General features: G+C 28.9%; 2 protein-coding genes and 1 pseudogene across 4 annotated transcripts; 2 read left to right on the forward strand and 1 right to left on the reverse strand.

The window, feature by feature from the left end:
* Positions 1-5,266: 5,266 nt before the first annotated feature.
* Positions 5,267-7,353, forward strand: LOC124828315 (Sterile alpha motif (SAM) domain-containing protein). 2 transcript variants are annotated; one of them, XM_047301578.2, is made up of 2 exons: positions 5,267-5,425; positions 6,388-7,353. In XM_047301578.2, exon 2 carries the CDS (start codon positions 6,399-6,401, stop codon positions 7,182-7,184), a length of 786 nt encoding a protein of 261 aa, XP_047157534.1. In that variant the 5' UTR covers positions 5,267-5,425; positions 6,388-6,398; the 3' UTR covers positions 7,185-7,353. The 2 variants fall into 2 exon arrangements, with proteins under 2 accessions (XP_047157534.1, XP_087971579.1); XM_088115453.1 differs by having other exon boundaries at positions 6,399-7,353.
* A 6,813-nt stretch (positions 7,354-14,166) lies between these two features.
* On the forward strand, positions 14,167-16,824 carry ANT1 (aromatic and neutral transporter 1). Its single transcript, XM_047301581.2, has 3 exons — positions 14,167-14,747; positions 15,175-15,822; positions 16,395-16,824. Exons 1-3 carry the CDS (start codon positions 14,532-14,534, stop codon positions 16,776-16,778), a joined length of 1,248 nt encoding a protein of 415 aa, XP_047157537.1. The 5' UTR covers positions 14,167-14,531; the 3' UTR covers positions 16,779-16,824.
* Positions 16,825-18,388: 1,564 nt separating this feature from the next.
* On the reverse strand, positions 18,389-19,785 carry LOC124828317 (small ribosomal subunit protein eS28 pseudogene; annotated as a pseudogene). Its single transcript, XR_015786653.1, has 2 exons — positions 19,652-19,785; positions 18,389-18,790 (listed from the first exon to the last, which is right to left on the reverse strand). The product of XR_015786653.1 is annotated as a small ribosomal subunit protein eS28 pseudogene (transcript).
* Between the last annotated feature and the right edge of the window lie 1,059 nt (positions 19,786-20,844).

The raw sequence follows: 20,844 nt of genomic DNA on the forward strand, positions 1-20,844 counted from the left end.
AGTTCAATAAATGGATAAAAAATAAATTGGAATTGAAATTAGTAATAATTTAATACTGTTATCTTTATTAAATAAATTAATAATTATATTATTAAAGATTAAATAAGAAAAGTAAAATTGTATATCATGAAGTGTGTGTGTGTGTATATATATATATATATATATATATATATATATATATATATATATATATATAGTAGGATTAATTTATTATACTCTTTTGTATTTAATGTTATTAAATTTACAAAGTTTGAACATAAGCCATAAAATATGTATTATTTTTAGTATAATACATCAATATATTAGTATTATAATTATTTTAATTATAAATTTTGTATTATTCATCTGCCTACTGAAACGTGTTGTATGACTATATGCTTTCATAAGTTTCCTTTTCATATGCTCTCATTTGAATCCTATTTTTGTTTTTCATGAAATGGTAAGCTTTGTTCTCATATGATTAATGTGCAATCCCCTCTTCTTTTAATAATATCATGATTTAAAGTTGTAAAAAACAAAACTCAAATAATATATTTTATAGTGCTGTCAAAATGGTGGTAATCCGTGAGCCAACCCAGCTTACCACGGGTTTAAATCGGGTTGGATTTGAAATTTTTTTTTTATGGGGTTCACTTAGAACCCGGTTTACTTGGTTGAACCTGTGGTGAGTCAGGTTGACTCACCAACTCACCTAATTTAATTTAATTATTATTATTTTGTATTTCAATATTATTAGTTAACATTTTTTTTATTATATTATAGATGAGATAAAAAAAATAGATGTTTCAAGAGATAAAAATACATTTTTTTATTTTGAATTTTCTTTTAAGTTTAACATTATTTTAAATTGAAACTTATTTAGATTTTTAATTTAAAAATATATAATTTTTTATTTAAAAAAAACTTATAATTAAGTGATCTAATGAGTCAATTCGTTTAATTCAAGTCGAGCCGGATTCGAATTTTTTTAGCTCAGTAATAAGTGAACGAGGTTGGGTTGGTTCATTAAGTGACCACCACATAGTGAAACAGGTTGAGAGTCGAGATGAGTTACCCATTTTGACAACTCTAATATTTTATTTTCATTTTCTAAACACGTCATGATATATAATATAATTTAACAAATTATGATGAATATTACAAGTCGAATTCAACATATATATTTTGATATCAATGAACGATTTAATTTAATTTGTTTAGATCTTTGGTTCTATTATTTTTAATCTATTTAATGATAACTTTAATTCAATATTATTTATTATTATAATACGTGAAAAAATTATTTTAATATCTATTTTTTTAGTGTTTTAAGATTTAGTTTTTTAATTATCTTACATCTTTTTATATTTATTTTGTTTCTACATGTATATGAAAATTATTCTATCTTTTGATTCATTTATTTTATTTTTTAATTTTTATATTTATTTTGTTGTTATATATACATAGAAGTTATTTTATTTTTTTAATTCATTTATCTTATTTATTATTTTTTAATTTTACTATTTTATTTTTTTGTAAATTTTTTATATTTATTTCATTATCACATCTGTATAAAATTCATTTTTCCTTTTCATTCATTTATTTTATTTTTAAAATATTTATTTTATTTTATTATTTTTTAAATTTTATTTTGTTATCACATTTGCATATAATTTATTTTACTTTTTCATCTATTTATTTTATTTTAAAACTAACTTTTTTATTTATATTTATTTTGTTATTACGCATGAAATTATTCTGTTAATCAATTATTTTTTATTTATTATGTAAAAATTAAACTAATATCTCGTATATATTATAATATAATAAAAGAGTTATCGGAAAAATAACATTATTTTTCACAGTTGTTCATTGATAACTGTCTTTTTGTCATTTGATATTTTTATGATGTTAATTATTTTTTTTTATTTTTTTTTCTTTTATGATATTTTATTACTTAGTCACCTAATAAAATTAAACTTAAAATATATTTTTTAATTTTATTTTGTATTATGCTATCATTTAAAAATAATAATTATAATAATTTTATCTTAAGAAAAACTATCAACAATAAAACATGTATATTAAGTTATAATATAGATGTTTTTATTACTGAATATTATTCATGTTTTTATGTAAAATTTAAATTGATATTTACCTAATAAATAATCATCCGTCTACGTAGAATCCCGTGTGTGTATATATAAATAACACGCCCCTTAATATTATATATTTTTTATATTTTTTTAATTTATTTTAGTAATGTCATTAGTTTATGAAATTTAATTTTTACAAACCAATATCCTGTCAATTATATCTACTAGTTTGATTTAAGCAATAATAATAATAATAATAATGTTTAGAAATATACAGTAAGTACAACAATTAAATATAGTAAGGACAACAATTAAATATAGTAAGGACAACAATTAAATATAGTACTTAAATATACCAAATCACAAAAAATTAAAATTCTTTTTAATATTATAAATTTTAATATACTAAAATATTAATTCACTCATATAATTAAGGTAATTTAGTTGTTTTTCTATTGATATTTTTTATTTGATATTTTAATATTCCACGTAATTTATTTATTTGTATCTAAAGTTAAAATTCTTCTATCCATTCATTAATTGCATTAATTATTGAATAAGTATTCTAACTAATACACTTTGGACAAGTATGAAGAAATATTAAACAACTTTGTCTATATCATAATTAAATGAGTTTAACAAAAGTCATTAGATGAATTGTTTGGTACAATGTTTAGTTGAGTATAAAAATACTCATTAAATAAGTTTATCCATGTGTTAATTAGATGAGTCTATCAACAAACACTATATTGGTTTGTTTATAAATTGATAAGACGAGTTTAGAAAAAAAAATTATACAAGTTTTTTCATATGCAGATTAGACAAATCTATTAATACACATTTGAGAAATTTGTCCACTCACTAATCGCACGAATCTTGCAATACATATTAGACAAGTTTGAACATATACTGATTATACAAGTTTAATAGCACACATTAAACAAGTGTATCCATGTACTTATGAGACAAATATAACAGTACATATTTCAAGACTTTGTTAATGCATTGACTATACGGGTATAAGAATACACATCTCACAAGTCTTTTCATACACTCATTAGATGAGTGTCGAAAACAAATATTACACGAGTTTAAGAGTACATATTAAACGACATTGTAGATACATCGATAAAATTGATCATATTAGTTTAACAACACGCATTAAACAAGTCATTCATATACTGATTAGACAAGTCTAACAATATACATTAGACAAGTTTAACAATATAAATTAGACAAAAATTTTCATATACAAATTATAAGAATTCATGAATATACATTAGGTAAGTTTGTCAATTCATTGATTAGATGAATCTTACAATATATATATATATATTAAACGAATTTTTTTCATACACTAATTAAACATATTTAACAATACATATTAGACAAGTTTATCCATGCACTAATTAAGCAAATATTTTATACACAAAACATTAAACAAGTCATTTTATGCATTATTAGACTAGTATAAGAATAAAGATTGGACGAGATTATTCATTTAGTGATTAAATAAGTTTTGCAACGCCTATCACATATGTTTGTCCATGCATTAATTAAATGAATATAGTAATATATACGAGTCTATTAATACACATTATACAAACTTTATTCATTACATAATAATTAGTGTCTTGCAATACACAACAAACAAATATTGATTAATGTGTTCATATATTAATTAGATGAGCCTAATAAATATTAGATAAATATATCAATGCATTAGTTATATAAATCTAACAATAAACACAAACGAATATGTTTATACATTAATTATATTTATAACGAATATACTTAACATATTTGTGTATAATCTATTATTTATAAATTCTTATATGTCATGGATTCTAAGTTTTAAGGTTAAAGGTATTTTAATAATTTTCATTTTTAAAACTAAAAAAAAACCCAAACCCTTGCTCGTTCCTCTCAACCCTTTTCTCTTTCATCTCCCTCACTCAAACATTTTTTTTTGTCTTTTGTCATCCTATGGTAGTTCCAATTGAAAATTTTTGTCTTATCTAATTTTATCCAATTTTCACAAGTATAAAGGAATTGATAATTGACCTGGAAAAAAATTATAAATACTTGTTGTTAAACCATTTCTTACAAAAAAATGATTTTATAATGAGTTTTCATTTTATAATTTTTGTCTTATCTAATTTTATCTATTTTTCACAAGCATAATAATATCAAAGGAATTGGTAATTTGCCTGGAAAAAAAATCAGAAACACTCAGTTAAACAATTTCTTACAAAAAATGATTTTATAATGAGTTTTTCATTTTATAATTTTTGTCGTATATAATTTTATCTAATTTTCACAAGCATAATAACATCCGAAGGAATTGATAATTGACTTGAAGGATTTTTTAGAGATGATGATTCAACATACGCAAATGATGAAATTAGAGAAGTTAGTGAAAATGGTGAAATTGAAGAAATCTTGAATGAACCTTTGCCTGAAGATGAATATGTCAATGTCTCAACTCTGTACAAAGAGTTTCTGATTTTTTCAATTGGGGCGTAGGGATGACAGAGAAAAGGTTGGAGTGAAAGAGATGAAAGAAAAAGGGTTGAAAAGAATGAGAGAGATGAATAAGGATTTCAGATGTTTCTTTTTTTTTAGTTTTGAGAATGAAAATTATTAAAATCCATGATATATAAGAACATTTTTGTCTACTAAAACCCCTCTCTCTCTCTATATATATATATATATTAATTTTCTAAACTTAAAAAAAAAATTCATGTTGATTTTATTAAAAATTTAATTATAAACTTAAAAAATATTATTATTTTTTTAAACTTTTTAAAAATCTTTTAATATAATATATATTTAAATATATTTTAATATAATATATATTTATTAACATAAAAAATACACAAGACCACATCAATCTGCGCGTAGAGGCACACATTTAAAATTAGTTAATTATTAAAACAAAACCACTTCACAATATAAATTGTTTATCAAAATCTAAAATATAGCTTACTAATTTAAATTATTTTCTTATTCCGTATTCCAATCACACTCTACTCTTTTATATGAGAAAAAGCTATTTATTATAAATTTTAATCGTCTTAAATAAATATATTTCATGTAATCACATACTAGTAGTTTTTTATATACATAATTTTTCGTTGACAATTTTATATATTATAATTACAAAATTAATATCTCGGGCCAAAAGATAAAGCTAATTCGATCATAAACCTTAATTTCCTTCTTAGATATGCGATTCCCAAATTGCCAGAGTTCTGAAGCGAATATTAGGGCACAAAATTTTTGAAGCTAAAGAGGAAAGAGAAGAAGGAAGAGCTTAGTTCTGTTTTCGTTCAAAGATTTTGTTCCAGGTCTTTACTCTTTCTTCTTTTTGTCTATATAAATTTCATCCAATGTTTGAATATTTATGTGGAACTTTTCATTTTTCTCTATCCACCGATCTCCTTTGGATTTCCATGTCGTGGGTTTGTGTACTTCACTGCAATAGAATGTGGCTTTGAAAGTGGTGTGATACTTACTTCGTGATCCTGACAGTGTCGTGCATTGTAGCAGACAACAAATGAACAAACTGGAGTTTCAGTAATACATGTATATTATGAGACAATACATAGGAACTGTCACGATTGCGTGCAAGAAAATCAAGCCTCTCTTGTTGTTAATTAGTTGATAATAAATATGATCTAGGTTGCGCTACAGGTTTTTGAGTACAAAGATATAAATTTTGTTTCTAGGTTGATAAAAAGACTCAACCAATTTGTAACTTATTGCAGAGAGAATTTTTCTGATACTTCTCTGAAATTTTTTGCTGCATTTCATTTGCATCTGCACCTTATAGACTTGATTATTATTCTCCGTCTGAATTTGAATTCCAAAGAGGATACAGTTAACTTTGCAATTTGATCTGTGTGCTCATCTGAATCCGGATCAAGTTTCTTACACGCATAATTGAATCCCAAAGTAGATACAATTAGAGTGTCTATTATGTACAGAGTTATTTGTATTATGTGCTGGAAATGACTGCCTGAGTTTAGTTTGTGCCTGGCATTACCGGTGTTAAAAAAGCCTAGCATTGTTACTTAATCTGAAGTCATAGTTGATATGGCAATATGATTTTTAAGGTGCATTTTAAAAGTTAACCAACTTTATGTACATGACAGTTTACATTGAATATCATTATAAGCATCCTTTACATGCATACACTAATTGTTCTTACTCTTTAACTATTTATTTTCATTTATATGGTGACTATTGATCAAATGACCTAGAGGTTTGTTAACGGTTTAATGCTTTACAACCTACTAATGGCGTACAGGTTCTTGGCAGATGGTGAAAACAAAGCAGAAGCGCACAGGAAAAGTTCCTAGTAAAAAACGTGGTACTTCTTCGCAAGACCCTGTTGATTCTCGAAACTGTGACAAAGAGCATGAGGATAGTGATTGGGTTATAGTGAAAAAGCAGAGAGTAACCATTCTGGTGCCTGCTGTGCCTCTCAACGAGAGATCGTTAACAGCAAACCAAGGACCAAATCATACGCAACTTATGCCTCCTGAATTGGCAAGTAACCATGTGCAGCTTCCCATGGAGACATCTACTGTACATCCTTCAGATAATGAACATGAAAAAACCTTTTTATTGGCTGTCCAAAAAGAGACTCGTACCGAGAATAGAGCACCTCCTATCTTACCTACACCAATTGTGGTCAGTCCATCATCTTTAGATCAGAGAACAGAATCAGAAAATCCACATCAAATGAATGGTTTGAAGTCACATAAAGTACTTGGAATTTCTAATACATCAAAAGTTATTAAGCAGCCCAGAACACTACTTGCACCAAGAAGGCCCTCCAACCTGGAAACTTTGAATAAAAACTTAAGAGCATCAAATTTGGAGAGGAAGCTTGAAAGAGCTGGTGGACTGAGCAAGTGGCTGATATCACTTGGACTGGGGCAGTTTGTGAGAATTTTTCAGGGTAAAAGTGTCAGTAAGTATCAGCTGGTAAATCTAACCATGAAAAAACTCAAGGATATGGGTGCCAATGCAGTGGGACCTCGCAGGAAACTGATCCATGCCATGGACTGTGTTTGTCAGCCATATTGCTTTGAGGCATAGTAAAAGGTTTTAGAATTTTGAAACTATGTACAAAATGTTCCAAGACATGGCACAAATGCAAAACTTTTTGTTTCTAGATGTTGTTATAGCTTACAGTACCTGAGTCTCAGCGCTTGTTGAGATTTATGCATATAATAATTACATTAGCTTTTAGACGCATTCTAAACAATGCTTCCGTTTAGATTGGTGCATCCATTCACTTCAATATGTTATTGGTTGTTGTAAGTAGTTTTACTTTTGGAACACCACCACAAAGCATTCTCTGACTTGAGCACTTTTGCAATTAACTTGGTTTAGTTTTCGTTTTTCCCCATCAAATCAAGGCACTTTTCTGTAAACAAGAACGCGCTCCAAATATCACTCCTTCCTTTGAGGGTGCGTGGATTACTACTAGGCTGTTAAAATTGTAGTGTTACCTTCCATTTGAAATGGGTTTCTCGAAATTCTTATTTTCTTCTCAACCAGCTGTTAATATTTGCTCATCTTTTTATTCTCAAGTTACATCAACATTCCAAATCAACTTAAATAAGTAAATATGTTAATTCTTTATACATTTTATCCTAAGCTTCTAAAACAAGGTTTTAAGACTTAGCTGAGTTATAAAAAGTCATAACTTGCACTCAAGGGATCTAACTCACAAACAAAACACATCTTATCAATTTCTACTATCAAATTTTAATATAGTTCATTCATATTTCACACGGAAGCTTTATACACCACGCAAAAATAATATAGTTTATTCATATCTCACATGCAAGGTTTATAGATACCAATATAGTTTTGATTTTTTTTTATTTTTATCTTTTTAATTAATTATGAGAAATAATAATGATTCATATAATAAAAATTAAATACAATATTAATTGGTATTAAAAATTATTTATTGAGAATTAACCGTTACCTCAACCGATTAGCCTTTGTTCATTGTAATATTTAGTACAATTTTTATGATTAATTTTATTGATTTTCTTACGACATGGAGATAATATGTTTTGTTGAAGACAAATTAGATGGAATGTATTAATAGTGCCTCGTGCAATTATTATTTCATTTACGTAACACATTTTGGTTTTTGCCAGTGATGGAGCATAGGCTCCATTCATTTATGATGTCGAATGAGACAAACTCAACTCTAACCTAACTCTTGCATTATTCTTCACACATTATTTGGTTAAAGTATAGAAACACTTATTTTCTTCCTAAATATTTTTGCATAAATGATTTATAAAATAAACTATTGTAATAAAAAAAATAAGTAATAAAAAAAATGACTTGAAGAATAAATCTATAAAATGACTGTATAATTTTTTATATTAGTTTAAAGACTAAATACAAGATAAAATAATATTTGAAAGGCTAAACGGATAATATTGAGATGACAAGTAGAGTGTATGGCTGCAACATTCCATTGAGATTAAGTTTATATAAAAACAAATGGAATGAATTGAAATAGGATAGAATAGAATATAATGGAATAGATACTCTAACACCCCGGCAACTCACTAGGAACATCGACTGCTCCCACATATCACCACGAGGCTTTTCAATATGCTTTGTTCTCACTCGCACACTTTCTGGGAAAACTTCTCAGAAGGTCACCCATCCCTAAATTACTCCAGTTTAAATTACTCCAGGCTAAGCACGCTTAACCATGGAGTTCTTATGAGTTAGACTACCGAAAAGCAAATGCATTTGGTGATATGAGTAGTCAAATCAATCCATTTAAGCTATCATTCAACTGTATAGTCCCATACCTACACAGTCTCTAGATCCTTCTCATTCCGGTGTATGTTCGATTCATCCATGTGTCCCTTTCACTCGAGGCCTGCCAGGAGCCGCTCCTTGTCTGTGTCCCTTGCACTTCATGCCTCTTACACCGGCGTCACTCCCTTGCCCTCGTCAGTGCCCGGGTGTCACATATGTCAATCTCTTTATATTATATAACAATAATGATGATTTTATCTTGTCGTTTGAAAAAAAAATGAAAGAAAAATAATTCATTTTTCATTTTATCTTTATTTTTAGTAATTTATGTATTTTATCTGTTATTTTTTTTAAATATTTTTAAGAAAATGTTTCTTTTTATATTCGTACTTTAAAGTCAACTTCTTCGAGTGGGATTCCTTCCTGTCGACCCTGTCGAGCACGTGTTACTGTGAAATTAAAATACTTTATAATTTGGTAACTAAATATCATAGGCATTACAACAAGTCTTGGATTATTATCTTGATGAACTAATTAGGTTTAGATAATAGAAATCTTCATAGAACTATGAAGTGTGGAAGTTGAATTGATTATTGTGCTGATTGAAATATTGGATTAATGAGTTAGTGATTGTAAAATGAGATAATATAAATTAATTTGGTTTGATTTAGTTTATCCATATTTCATCCAATACGAATAATTTGTAATATGCTCATCCAAGTTGTAAACTGTTTTATCTACTATATCATGCACAAATGTGGGTTGGTTCAGAAATTATCAAGAAAATGAAAATAACCATTGCTATAACTTATTAAAGAACATGAATGTTTTGAAATCACTATCTCTTCCTTGATTAAAATTTTCTCACGCTATTTGAAGTTTCATTCAATTAGACCTCCATAATTTATTTATTTTTAAATTATCATTGCTTATTTCTTCTAAACTTTGATTAGTTTCAATAATTATATTGAGATTCATATAACTCTTTAAAGTTTTTTTTATCTACTTTTTTTTCTTCTCTATCATGTTTAACATGGATTTTTGTAATATTACCAATTAATTTGTTTCTCCATATTATCAATTCCTTATGATTTAACAAAGTTATTTTTTTATCAGAAAAAAAAAATAAAAATAGTAAAATATTTGTGGGGTGCTCTAATTCTTTTTACAAAAAGTATATGATATTATTTACATAAGAGGTACACAAACTTAGCATCGTGAATCACAAAAAAAAAAAAAAGCAACTCCTTACAAAATCACTATATATATATATATAGCGACACAAGATTGAAAGTCCATATGAGTTCAAAAGCACAACACATACTTATAAAATTAGGAGTAATTAACTCTAGTTAGTCATTGGTGGACATATACATCTTTATTCTCACCAATCTTAACCAAAAGAAGGTATTAATGTTCACCATTTGATATTGCTTTCTCTCAAGAAGGTGGATATTATCTTTTTATGATATTTACACAATGTCTATACCCAATCTTCCTTCCAATCATGCGTCTTTTGATCTCTTCATCTTAGTTACTTAGTTTCGACTTTGTTCTTTGCCCTCTTCTTCATTTATGATTGCTATTTCCAAATACTTGAAATACTTCTAACAAACTGGAATTACCCATTCACAAAGATTTTAAGAACAAGAAACATACACCAGTCACTATAATCACTGTATGAGAATTTAACATTATGAATCTTACGTTTGATCTAGGTTTAAACATTCACTTGAGCTAAGTCAATTTTTTTTTCTGATTTACCTCCCGTGGCCTAAAAATTACCTCATTTGTTTCCATATCTCCCCAACAATTGCTATCCACATACCCTTCTAAATGATATTTTCTTACTATTAAGATTGAAAAGATTGAATTGTTGAAAATTGGCTATAGGTTGATTATGATGCACCTTAGTCACTCACATGCATCTATCACACATGTTCCATACTCTATGAAATACTTTAAATAAAAATTATAGGTGAGTCACACTTTCCTCTTTATTTAAGCGTAACTCACGCAAGTTATTTTGTAAGTGTATCCCCTTTATGGGTAATTTGTCTTTTGTTGGTAACTTGTCCAACAACACTCTTCATCCTAATAGATGTTTCTTTGGAATTACTTTGGTGCTTCATTGGAGTTTAAATACACTTCTCCTATCCCCTTATATGTTTCTCTACAAGATATTGTATGCAGAGTCCATTGTAAAGACACAATTATCATATTTCTTTCAAGTTTATGTGTCTAGACTTCATTTGTTAAAATTTTTTCTTATTATAAACTCAAGAAGCTATAATTCTTGAGCTATTTTCCATGCTCGTCTAACTCTCTTCCGTGTTAAATTTCACTTCTTGTTAACGTTTAATTATCATTTTTAAAGTTAAGTGTATTATTAATTACAAATTATTATTCATATGATTGCTTTTCACCCAATATTTAATTAGATTGTATATATCTATTGTAACATAAAAAATAAAAGAGTTAAGATGAAATCAATTTATTAAATATGGTGTTTAGTGCACACAATATAACGTGCTAAATAACGTTAGAATATAATATAAATTATGTTTAAGTAGATTTTTTTTCATTAAAACTATATATCATTTTCTAAAATTTAACATTAATTTTGTTGTAGATTATGGAAACGATTAAAAATAACTTTTAATTAAATTATATAAAATTTCATTTTTATATAACTATTTTTTTAATTGTAAGAAACATATAAGATTTTAAAATTATAGTTAACATTTTAAAACTATTTTTATACTAATAACATTTTTTAAGTACTCATCTATTTATGATTATAACGACTTATACTTAGTAAAATGGTTATGAGCTTTAATTCAAAAGGACGTATCATTCAAATAGATGATAGGATAATATAAGAAATAATTTTTTCCAATATGTGTTTATATTACTTACATACTTGATTGTATTATATTACATAATTAATGCCTTGATATTTAGAATATGTATCATAAGGTTGAAAATAAAATTTTGAATTTGTAATAAATACAATAATTTTATCTGTATTTATAAATTTTGAGATCAACTTTTAATTAAGATTAATCTAATCATGGTTAAAAATTAATAAATATATTTTATCTATTTTTACTTATAGATACACTGAATTAAGACAATTGGATTTAACAGTAAAGTATTCAATGGCATAATAAGAAGTCATCTAATTTATAGAAATTTGAAATTAAAACCAACTTTTCAACATTTTTTTGGAAAACATTGACCAGTCGGTCAATAGGAGATCAGTTGTCACACTGCATAATGTATCATGTATAATTAATATTTTAATAAACAGTTTATGGCTTTACTGATTCATATTCTTTATCAAATAAATGGTTTTAGCTTTTATAATCTCAATTGCTTAAAGCTGGTTTGCATACAATACAAGTGTTTACACTATAATGACATAAATGGGGTCATATACAGTGTTCATAATAAGATTGGACATGTTTCTCCGTGCCTGATTTCAAAATTTAAACTATTCATTTTATTTATTGATATTTTTTTCTCAGAATATTCTGACTTTATTTAATACTTAATATTTAATCGTATTACTTTTATTTTACAATTAAAAACACTTTAGGGAAAATATTAGAAAATTGATAAAATTTGTTATAATTAACTAATACACTTAAGGGTGTTGCTCCCTCCACCCCCACACATCTCTTCCTCCACCTCCCCTTTACTATTTTGCCCTTTCCTCCACCTTTCCTTTACTATTTTGCCCCTCAGTAAAATTTTATTTTTAAAATGGTTGTTTTTTAATTTTATTCATTTATAACATATTTCACTGATAACCTACGTAGTTTCTTGTATGAGTAAAATATTTTTCTACAAAGCTTGGTGATCGTGAAAAGAATTATCAAACAATCTTCTCTTGTTCTCGGTGCAGTGCGTTTATGGTGTAGTGTCCTTGTCGTGGTTCCTCTCCAGGTACGTAGTCATAATCCTTCCAATAATCCTAAACCCTAAATCCTTCCCATACTTCCAATAATCCTTTTAATATCCAAGCCTATAATCCTTGCATGAGCCGCAAAACGTAGTAAAATAAAAACGAAACGTAAAAGGAACACTGCCTATGGACGGATGACATCCTTCAACGGATGTCAACATCCGTTGAAGGCAAAACGGATGTCGACATCCGTTTAAGGCAAAACGGATGTCGACATCCGTTTTGCCTTCAACGGATGTTGACATCCGTTGAAGGATGTCATCCGTCCAGAGGCAGTGTTCCTTTTACGTTTCGTTTTTATTTTATTTGTATATTTTATTTACAGTAATTTATATTTAAATTTATAATTTTAAATGTTATATATGGTTAGTTTTTAAACGTAATAATTTTGTTAAAATATGAATTTGTTAAAATATGAATTTGTTATAGGTGGAGAAGAAGCTTAACGGAAGAGAGAAAGGTAAACGAAAATGAAAGAGAGGAAGAGGTGCAGAGGGAAGTAAATCAGAAGTTTTAAATAAATTAAAATATTAAAATAATAAAAATAAAAAATTTTAACTTTTGAGGATATAATTGTCATTTTAGAAGGATATAATTGGCATTTTAGAAAATTGGGGAGGTAGAGGAAGAGACGTGTGAGGGTGGAGGGAGTAACACCCTACAGTGTGAATTCGATAGAAGTAATGCAAAATTAGGCCCATAAATACACTACTAGCAAACAAATAATATTTCCTTCATTAAAAAAGTAATATAATAGAGTTGGTGTTCGTAACAGTGACTATTAATCACTGATATAGGGGTGGGTACCCACAGTGATAATGGTAGTTGTTCATAAAGTGTATATATTATTTTGAATTAGAGTTTCTTTATTTAATTATATATAACATAAACACATTTTAATACGTGTTGTTTTTTATTAAATTTAGAATACATAATATTTTGATACAGTAAAAAATTCACACGGTCAAAATATTCTCAACAAAATTTATATTCCAATCCTTATTAACATGATAAATAAAGTCTAACATTTTTTAGAAATAAAGCTAATTTATAATACAGTGAGATATAAATCTTATCTTATAAATCGATTATGTGATATTGAGTTAGGTTTAAAATTTATTTTTTAATAAATTTTGAATAAATATTTTTTTTTATCTATTGTCGTACCATCCAATTTTTATTATGATAAAATATTTATATTTTAATATGAAGAGTGACTAATTTATAATATATAAGTAAAATTTCTCCTCATAAATGGGTTTTATGAATTTGATATAAAAATAATAAACTTGGATTTAGCAGAAAAGTTTGAGCTTAGATAATTCTTTCATGTTCTGGCAAACAGCAAGGTTTCATAAGAACAGAGCTCATTTGGAGGTAGCTTTTACCACTTCTTAAGGGTTTATTGCGTGTTTTCTCTGTTGTCGACCCATCAAATTGAAACAGACAACGTTGGGCAACGTTGTCAATGGTCACTCATTCATTATTTATAGATTCATCACCAACAACTTCGGTTCCTAACTAGCCCTTTTGGATTTTTCGTTCTCCTCGCTGTAACGACCCGTCCCCTGTCATCTTGTCTCTGACAGGAGCGGCACGTGTCCCGCATGGTGAACTCGTTTTCAGTCACTCGTTAAGACTCTGGGTAGATCGCGTACATACAGGGAAGAAACATGGAGCGGGAGAAAACAAACATGGCATCTCCTCTGCTGGAGCCTGCGCCTTCAAAGAGGGCTTCCAAGCTTCAAACTTTGGGAAACATCATAGTCACTGTTGTCGGAACTGGAGTTCTTGGATTACCCTTTGCTTTTCGGATCGCTGGGTGGGTCGCTGGCTCGCTTGGGGTTGCTGTTGTCGGCTTATCCACTTACTATTGCATGCTTCTTCTCGTGGGTGATTCAATCGTTGCACAGAAATCTCTTTTTTTTCCTTTATTTTAATATGATAGAGCACAGTACTTTATCCTCATCTAACAGTTACGTATATTTCACCTTTTGAATAATTCCTGCTCATAAGATGTGTTAAAAGGCAGTGTAAAAGCTAAATTTTCGATTTTTTTCTTTCTTCTTGGTTTTGGGACAGAGGGTATTATGAATGATTGTATATTGGCCATTGATTATTGCTTTTTTTTCCCGTACATAAATGGATACAATAATGATCCCTTTTATACCTTTTTATTGTGGGATGCACTGTGCCATTGACTTGCTGAAAGGAAAAGAAAATAAAGGGCGTTAACTAATGTTACTGGGTACATGTTTTATTTTGTGATTGCTGTTCCTGCCTTTTTAAGGTTTTGTTTTTATTTGTTGGGCACAGGTTAATTGCAGAGACAAATTGGCGTCTGAAGAGCCACTGGGGGAATCAAACACATATGGAGACTTGGGTTATAGGTCTTTTGGAACCCTAGGTCGGTTTGTGACAGAAGTTATAATTGTGGTAGCACAATGTGCTGGATCTATTGCTTATTTTGTGTTTATTGGACAAAACCTTCATTCTGTATTTGAAGGCCAGAACATATCAATGGCCTCCTTCATATTTATGTTGGTACCTGTTGAGATTGGATTGGCTTGGATAGGGAGCTTATCTGCTTTGGCACCTTTCAGCATTTTTGCTGATGTTTGCAATGTCTTGGCTATGGGAATTGTGGTGAAGGAGGACGTACAACGGGCCTTCGGGGAGGGGTTTTCATTCGGAGAAAGGACAGCAATCACATCCAACATTGGGGGATTGCCATTTGCAGCAGGCATGGCAGTGTTTTGTTTTGAGGGGTTTGGAATGACACTGGCTCTAGAGAATTCTATGCAGGATAAACGTAAGTTCCCAATATTGCTTGCTCAGACTTTTGGTGGGATAACTCTTGTGTACATTCTTTTTGGTTTTTGTGGTTACATGGCTTTTGGTGAAGAAACCAGAGACATTGTGACCCTCAATCTCCCAAGGAATTGGTCATCTCTTTCAGTGCAGGTAGTAAAGACATCCACACTTCAAGCTCTTCAGTTAATCTGAAATAGTTTTCTTGCTGTTGTTAGCTAATCAATATCGATCTATTTCCTCTCTTTTCTTTTCTTTTCTTTTCTTTGTTCTGTTCCTATACCAGTTTAATTTAGAATTTTCAAAGAAAGGAAGCATCTGATTGCATTTGTCATTGACATGGACTTCTCTGTGAATTAATCACATGCTCACTATTCCAGTAGGCTTGTTGTCATTGCAACTTCAGAAAACACTTGGAATAGCAACATAGAATTGATATGACTTGGTTGAATCTGTTTGAAACCCTATTGCTGGAAGGTGTTTGATAACATCTGATGATGATATAATATAATTATGACTTTCAGTTTGTGTCAGTTAATCTATTTTACATGAAATCATCATTCCTTAATCACATACACATCCCATATTGTAATTTTTCCTTAGACATGTCTACTACCGTAGTACAGTTTGCAGAATACCATTTCAGATGGCATGAAAAGCCAAGGCCGGACTCTATTATCTTAAAATTTTTTGTTGTATTTGTATAACATTTTGTATGATGGCAGGTAGGATTATGTGTTGGGCTTGCATTCACACTTCCAATCATGTTACACCCAATTAATGAGATTGTGGAAGGGAAACTCAAAATCATTTTCAGAAACAACAATGATTCAACGGGACCAGGAAATATCTGCATATGCATCAGCCGAGCGATTGTGGTGGTTGGACTGGCAGTGATAGCTTCATTCGTGCCAGAATTTGGTGTATTTGCCTCATTTGTGGGGAGTACCTTATGTGCAATGCTCTCATTTGTTTTGCCAGCCACATTTCACCTAAAGCTACTTGGCTCTTCTCTACCCTTCTGGCGTAAAGCCTTAGATTTTATTGTATTATTTTCTGGATTATTTTTTGCCATTTATGGAACTTACAACACAATAGTTGGAGTTTGATGTATAAACATGTATTTTACTTAGTAGAGATTTCTGCACAACTCAATTCATTGTTTTTAAGCGTTAGAACCTTCCGCACAATCGTCTGATTCAGAGTTCTCGAGTGAGTTGTCCTCCTTTTTGCTATTTTCAGTCCCACAGAGCCCTAATTGTCCTTTACCAAATTGTAAATTGACTATTCTTTTAATCTATAAAAAGGAAAAGGGAGAGGGAGGTTCAAAGCATCACTTTCTTGACTCATGGATAACATTTTTTCTGAACTCAACTAGTTTAGTATTTGAAATGACTGATTACATGGATTGTTTGTAATGGATGGGAAGAAGTAAACTATAATGGACTTGAGTATTAACTTTTGTAGGTGAAGGTTTTTAGCTAAGGTAACACTGCAAGGCATTACAAATAAATAAATCTGAAGCAAAATTAATGTACAATTTGGCTTATGTCGTAATAAAATTGTAGCAGCCGCTTGCAGCTAGAATTGGAATAATAAATCCATTTCACGTTGCCACTAATACATTGCATCACTTAAAAGTAGACACGTTTATCATAGTTGTTCGAGACAAAAGACTCATATTTGGTTTGTATTCCAAGTAATACCTTTGTTTATGTTGATTGGCATAAACTCCCAAAGTAAATGTTAAAGTAAACAACCCCCTATAATAAAAGACCAACTACGACATGATCAGTTGTTGGTGAAGGGAATCAATCAGCAAAAGTGAAAGTGAAGGCTGCTATTGATTTCTATTTTAAATTTTTGTTGTAGAAGTGGAAGAGGGTTGTTTTTCCTTAGTCTGGTACATTCTTGTGACATCCATAATTGTTAAATATTATAATATCTCTGTTTTTTCTTATGCTACTTTGTATATTAAACTTTCTAGAAATCTTTCATAAATCTTTCAAAATATATAATCTGAGATTAAATTTTAAACAAATCTTCTAATTATATAATCTGAAAAAATAAAATTGTGACCCGATAACATAATTTATAATTATAAAATTCAAAATCCGGATTGAATTTTCAAGAAAAATCACACCTCAAATTCTGAAACAGTTAATTCAAATTTTTTTTATCTTGAAACTGTCGATTTGAAAATGTTGCTTATTCCCGAAGGGTTGTTTCGTTTTCTTTTTCCATTTCAGAAGAGTTGACCTGGGAAAAAGAGTTGCGAAAATTTTTTTGCTACAGAAAATTTTAAAAAGTTCGTGTGCAATCTACACGTATTAAGAACAGAAAATTAAATATAGAACATTGCCAAGAATGTCCTAGATCCACCGAATCTTCAGAAACCAGAAAAATTGTCAATTAATCAATTTTCAAATGATTTTAATAAATGCAGGTAAAAGGGCAACGAATTACAGAACAATACCAAAATCATTGTTCTCAGAGAAAAGCTTACTCTACCAAAGTCACAATGTTAAGACTAAGTTTAATCAAGAATTTCTATCCAAAGTGCTCCTAAGATCCAAATCGAGATAATAGTGTCACAAGTTCACAACAATAGCGACCACCATTTTCAAGATTCTAATGATAAGCAGTCGACACCCTTTTTAAACTTTTAAGAGATTTTTAACTTTTAAACAGCAAATGATGCAGTAGGAATAGCCAGCTATTAATGGAAGCCAAATCATATATTAATCCATAATTCATATATTAAGACAATCATACTTCAATCTTGAAAACTTAGATTAAAAACAACAAAATTCAGACCATAATTCGAATGGAAACAGATTTAAAACAAAAAGATAGGCTCATATAACCCTTAGCATCCACTAACTACCACAAAAACCAAATCACTGTTTTGATGTAAACCATCTAGCGCAATCTTCTTGCTTCCCTCTCAGATTCGAGTAGGGTGAGAATGTCTCCTTCTCTCACAGGTCCTTTCACATTCCTCATGATGTGACGATTCTGATCATCCAAAAACTTCACTCTAACCTGCGTAACCTGCCCTCTGGATCCAGTACGACCCATAACTTTAACAACAAGAGCATGCTTCACCTGAGACTCCATCCTGCTCATACACAAAACAAAGCTTTTGAGACGAAAGTGGACACAATTGGGTTTATTGCATAACATATAATCAATGTGTGTATGACAGATAAACCATAATAATCCCAACAGAAAATAAAAATTGAATAATGCAAACTAACATGAAATGCCAAAAATATATCCACAGATTCACATAAAAGCACACGACTATCCCTGAGATTAGATAAAGAATAAATAAATATTTACATCACGCACAGAGAGGAAAAAAGAAAATCTAGTCCAGCAATAATATAAATAACAAATTTTCACCAAATATATGTAGGCTCTGTTCCACAAATTATACATAAGATCTACCAAATATATGTAGGCTTTCGTTGGACGAGGGCTAAACGAATGTTAAATTCAACATAAGACCCACCAAACATTTGACGATTTTGAACAGTACATGATTTCCGAAGGTGAACTTCCAAACGAAGAAGATTAAGGAATATAACAAATGACAAAAAGTATATAAATGAGTAAATCCAACTTAGCTTTTGTTAAACCATTCGGGTATACGCAAATTTACCAAACAAGCCACAAACTTGCCTAAAAGAGTATAGAATCAGTCAAACTATGTGATCCAACCCCAATCAAGAACAAAAAATGAACCACAAATTCCATATCACGTAGAAGGCAACAATTCCGGAATGAGGCCGCAAACGCAGTAACAGATAACAATACACTTCACCGTATTTCAAAACTCAAATTGAGAAAAGCAAATCCTAAAAAAAATTCACATCACGCGAACGGGAAGCTATTGAAGCAAGAGAAATACACAATAAATAACTAATTAGAGAAAAGGGATGAGTTGTTCATATAAATCGATAGGGTGAGTTCTCACCTGAAGTAGAAGACGAGTGAAGAAAGTGGCTAGGGTTTTGCGATGCTTGCTAACACTTTCACGAGACCAGAGAGAGCATTTTGTATCTTACCAACATTTATATAGGACCCAGTTATGCGCACAATGACATTTTTACCCGTCATGTGTTTTTGTGGCGAGTAATATAAAATAATGCTATATATTTTTTTTCAATATATTTTGTAATTCTGTATTATATATATACATAACTAATGTTTTTTTTAATAAAATTTAATGTTATTGCATTAATTATTGACTAATGTATCCATAATAATAAACGCCATACATATGCTTGGTTTACACAATTTTTTAAAAATTATATCCTTTGATATAAAATTATTTTATGCTTAAGCATTTAGAGAAAATGTATATTATCTTTATTGTTTTTAATTGATAAGAGATTTTTTTTTCTCCAACGCATGACGGGAATTGATTTGATAAATCAAGTCAACATTTTGTTTTTCATTTTAACTTTGAAATAAATCCATTATAATAGATAAAGTTCTTATTTTTTTAATTTAATTAATAATTGAACCTTTTTTTTTATTTTTTAAAATTATTTTTTGTTGAAATGTTTCAAAAATTATATGAAAATTTTCGAGTAATTTTTTTATGAGAGGAATATAAGCTAACATGAAAGTAGCTCAAAAAAAAGTTTGAATGAGGAACTTTTGTTTATTGATAAAAAAATAAATTTTTGGATTAAGGGAGAAATAACACAAAAGAAGATAAAATAAAAAATAACGAATTACTTCAAGATTTAAAAAAATTCTTTTATCGAAATAAATTTTGGATAGAACTTACTGCAACATATAGTGGTATCCACATTTTACAATATCGCAGCTAATACGAGTCTCCACTTAGATATGTCTAATTTTTTTTTCTTTTTCTTTTATCTTTTTTATTATGATATTATTTTGTTACCAGTAGTCTTCATGTTGTCTATTTAATTAATATTTTATAATAGATCAAAGAAATTACGAGACGTGTAAATTGGTAATTTTGAAAAATATGAAGATAGTGTTAGATAAGTCAAACTCAGACAAGGATTAAACAAATGTGGATTATTATTGCTTTTATTATCAATATTATTATTATTATTATTAATTTTATATTCATGCACCTAGTCATAATCAATTACGAATGTAAGATAATGAATTTTTTGCTTGGTAAAA

Source organism: Vigna umbellata, chromosome 5 (genome assembly GCF_029865625.1).
Source record: "Vigna umbellata cultivar VRB3 chromosome 5, Vumbellata_1.0, whole genome shotgun sequence".
NCBI lineage: Eukaryota > Viridiplantae > Streptophyta > Magnoliopsida > Fabales > Fabaceae > Vigna > Vigna umbellata.

Excerpts from the sequence above, each read along its gene's own strand:
- LOC124828315 (XM_047301578.2), top strand. The coding sequence starts at position 6,399 with ATGGTGAAAACAAAGCAGAAGCGCACAGGAAAAGTTCCTAGTAAAAAA.
- ANT1 (XM_047301581.2), top strand. The coding sequence starts at position 14,532 with ATGGAGCGGGAGAAAACAAACATGGCATCTCCTCTGCTGGAGCCTGCG. Across the intron at positions 14,748-15,174 it reads ACTATTGCATGCTTCTTCTC|GTTAATTGCAGAGACAAATT; the intron begins GTGGGTGATTCA and ends TGTTGGGCACAG. Across the intron at positions 15,823-16,394 it reads GGTCATCTCTTTCAGTGCAG|GTAGGATTATGTGTTGGGCT; the intron begins GTAGTAAAGACA and ends GTATGATGGCAG.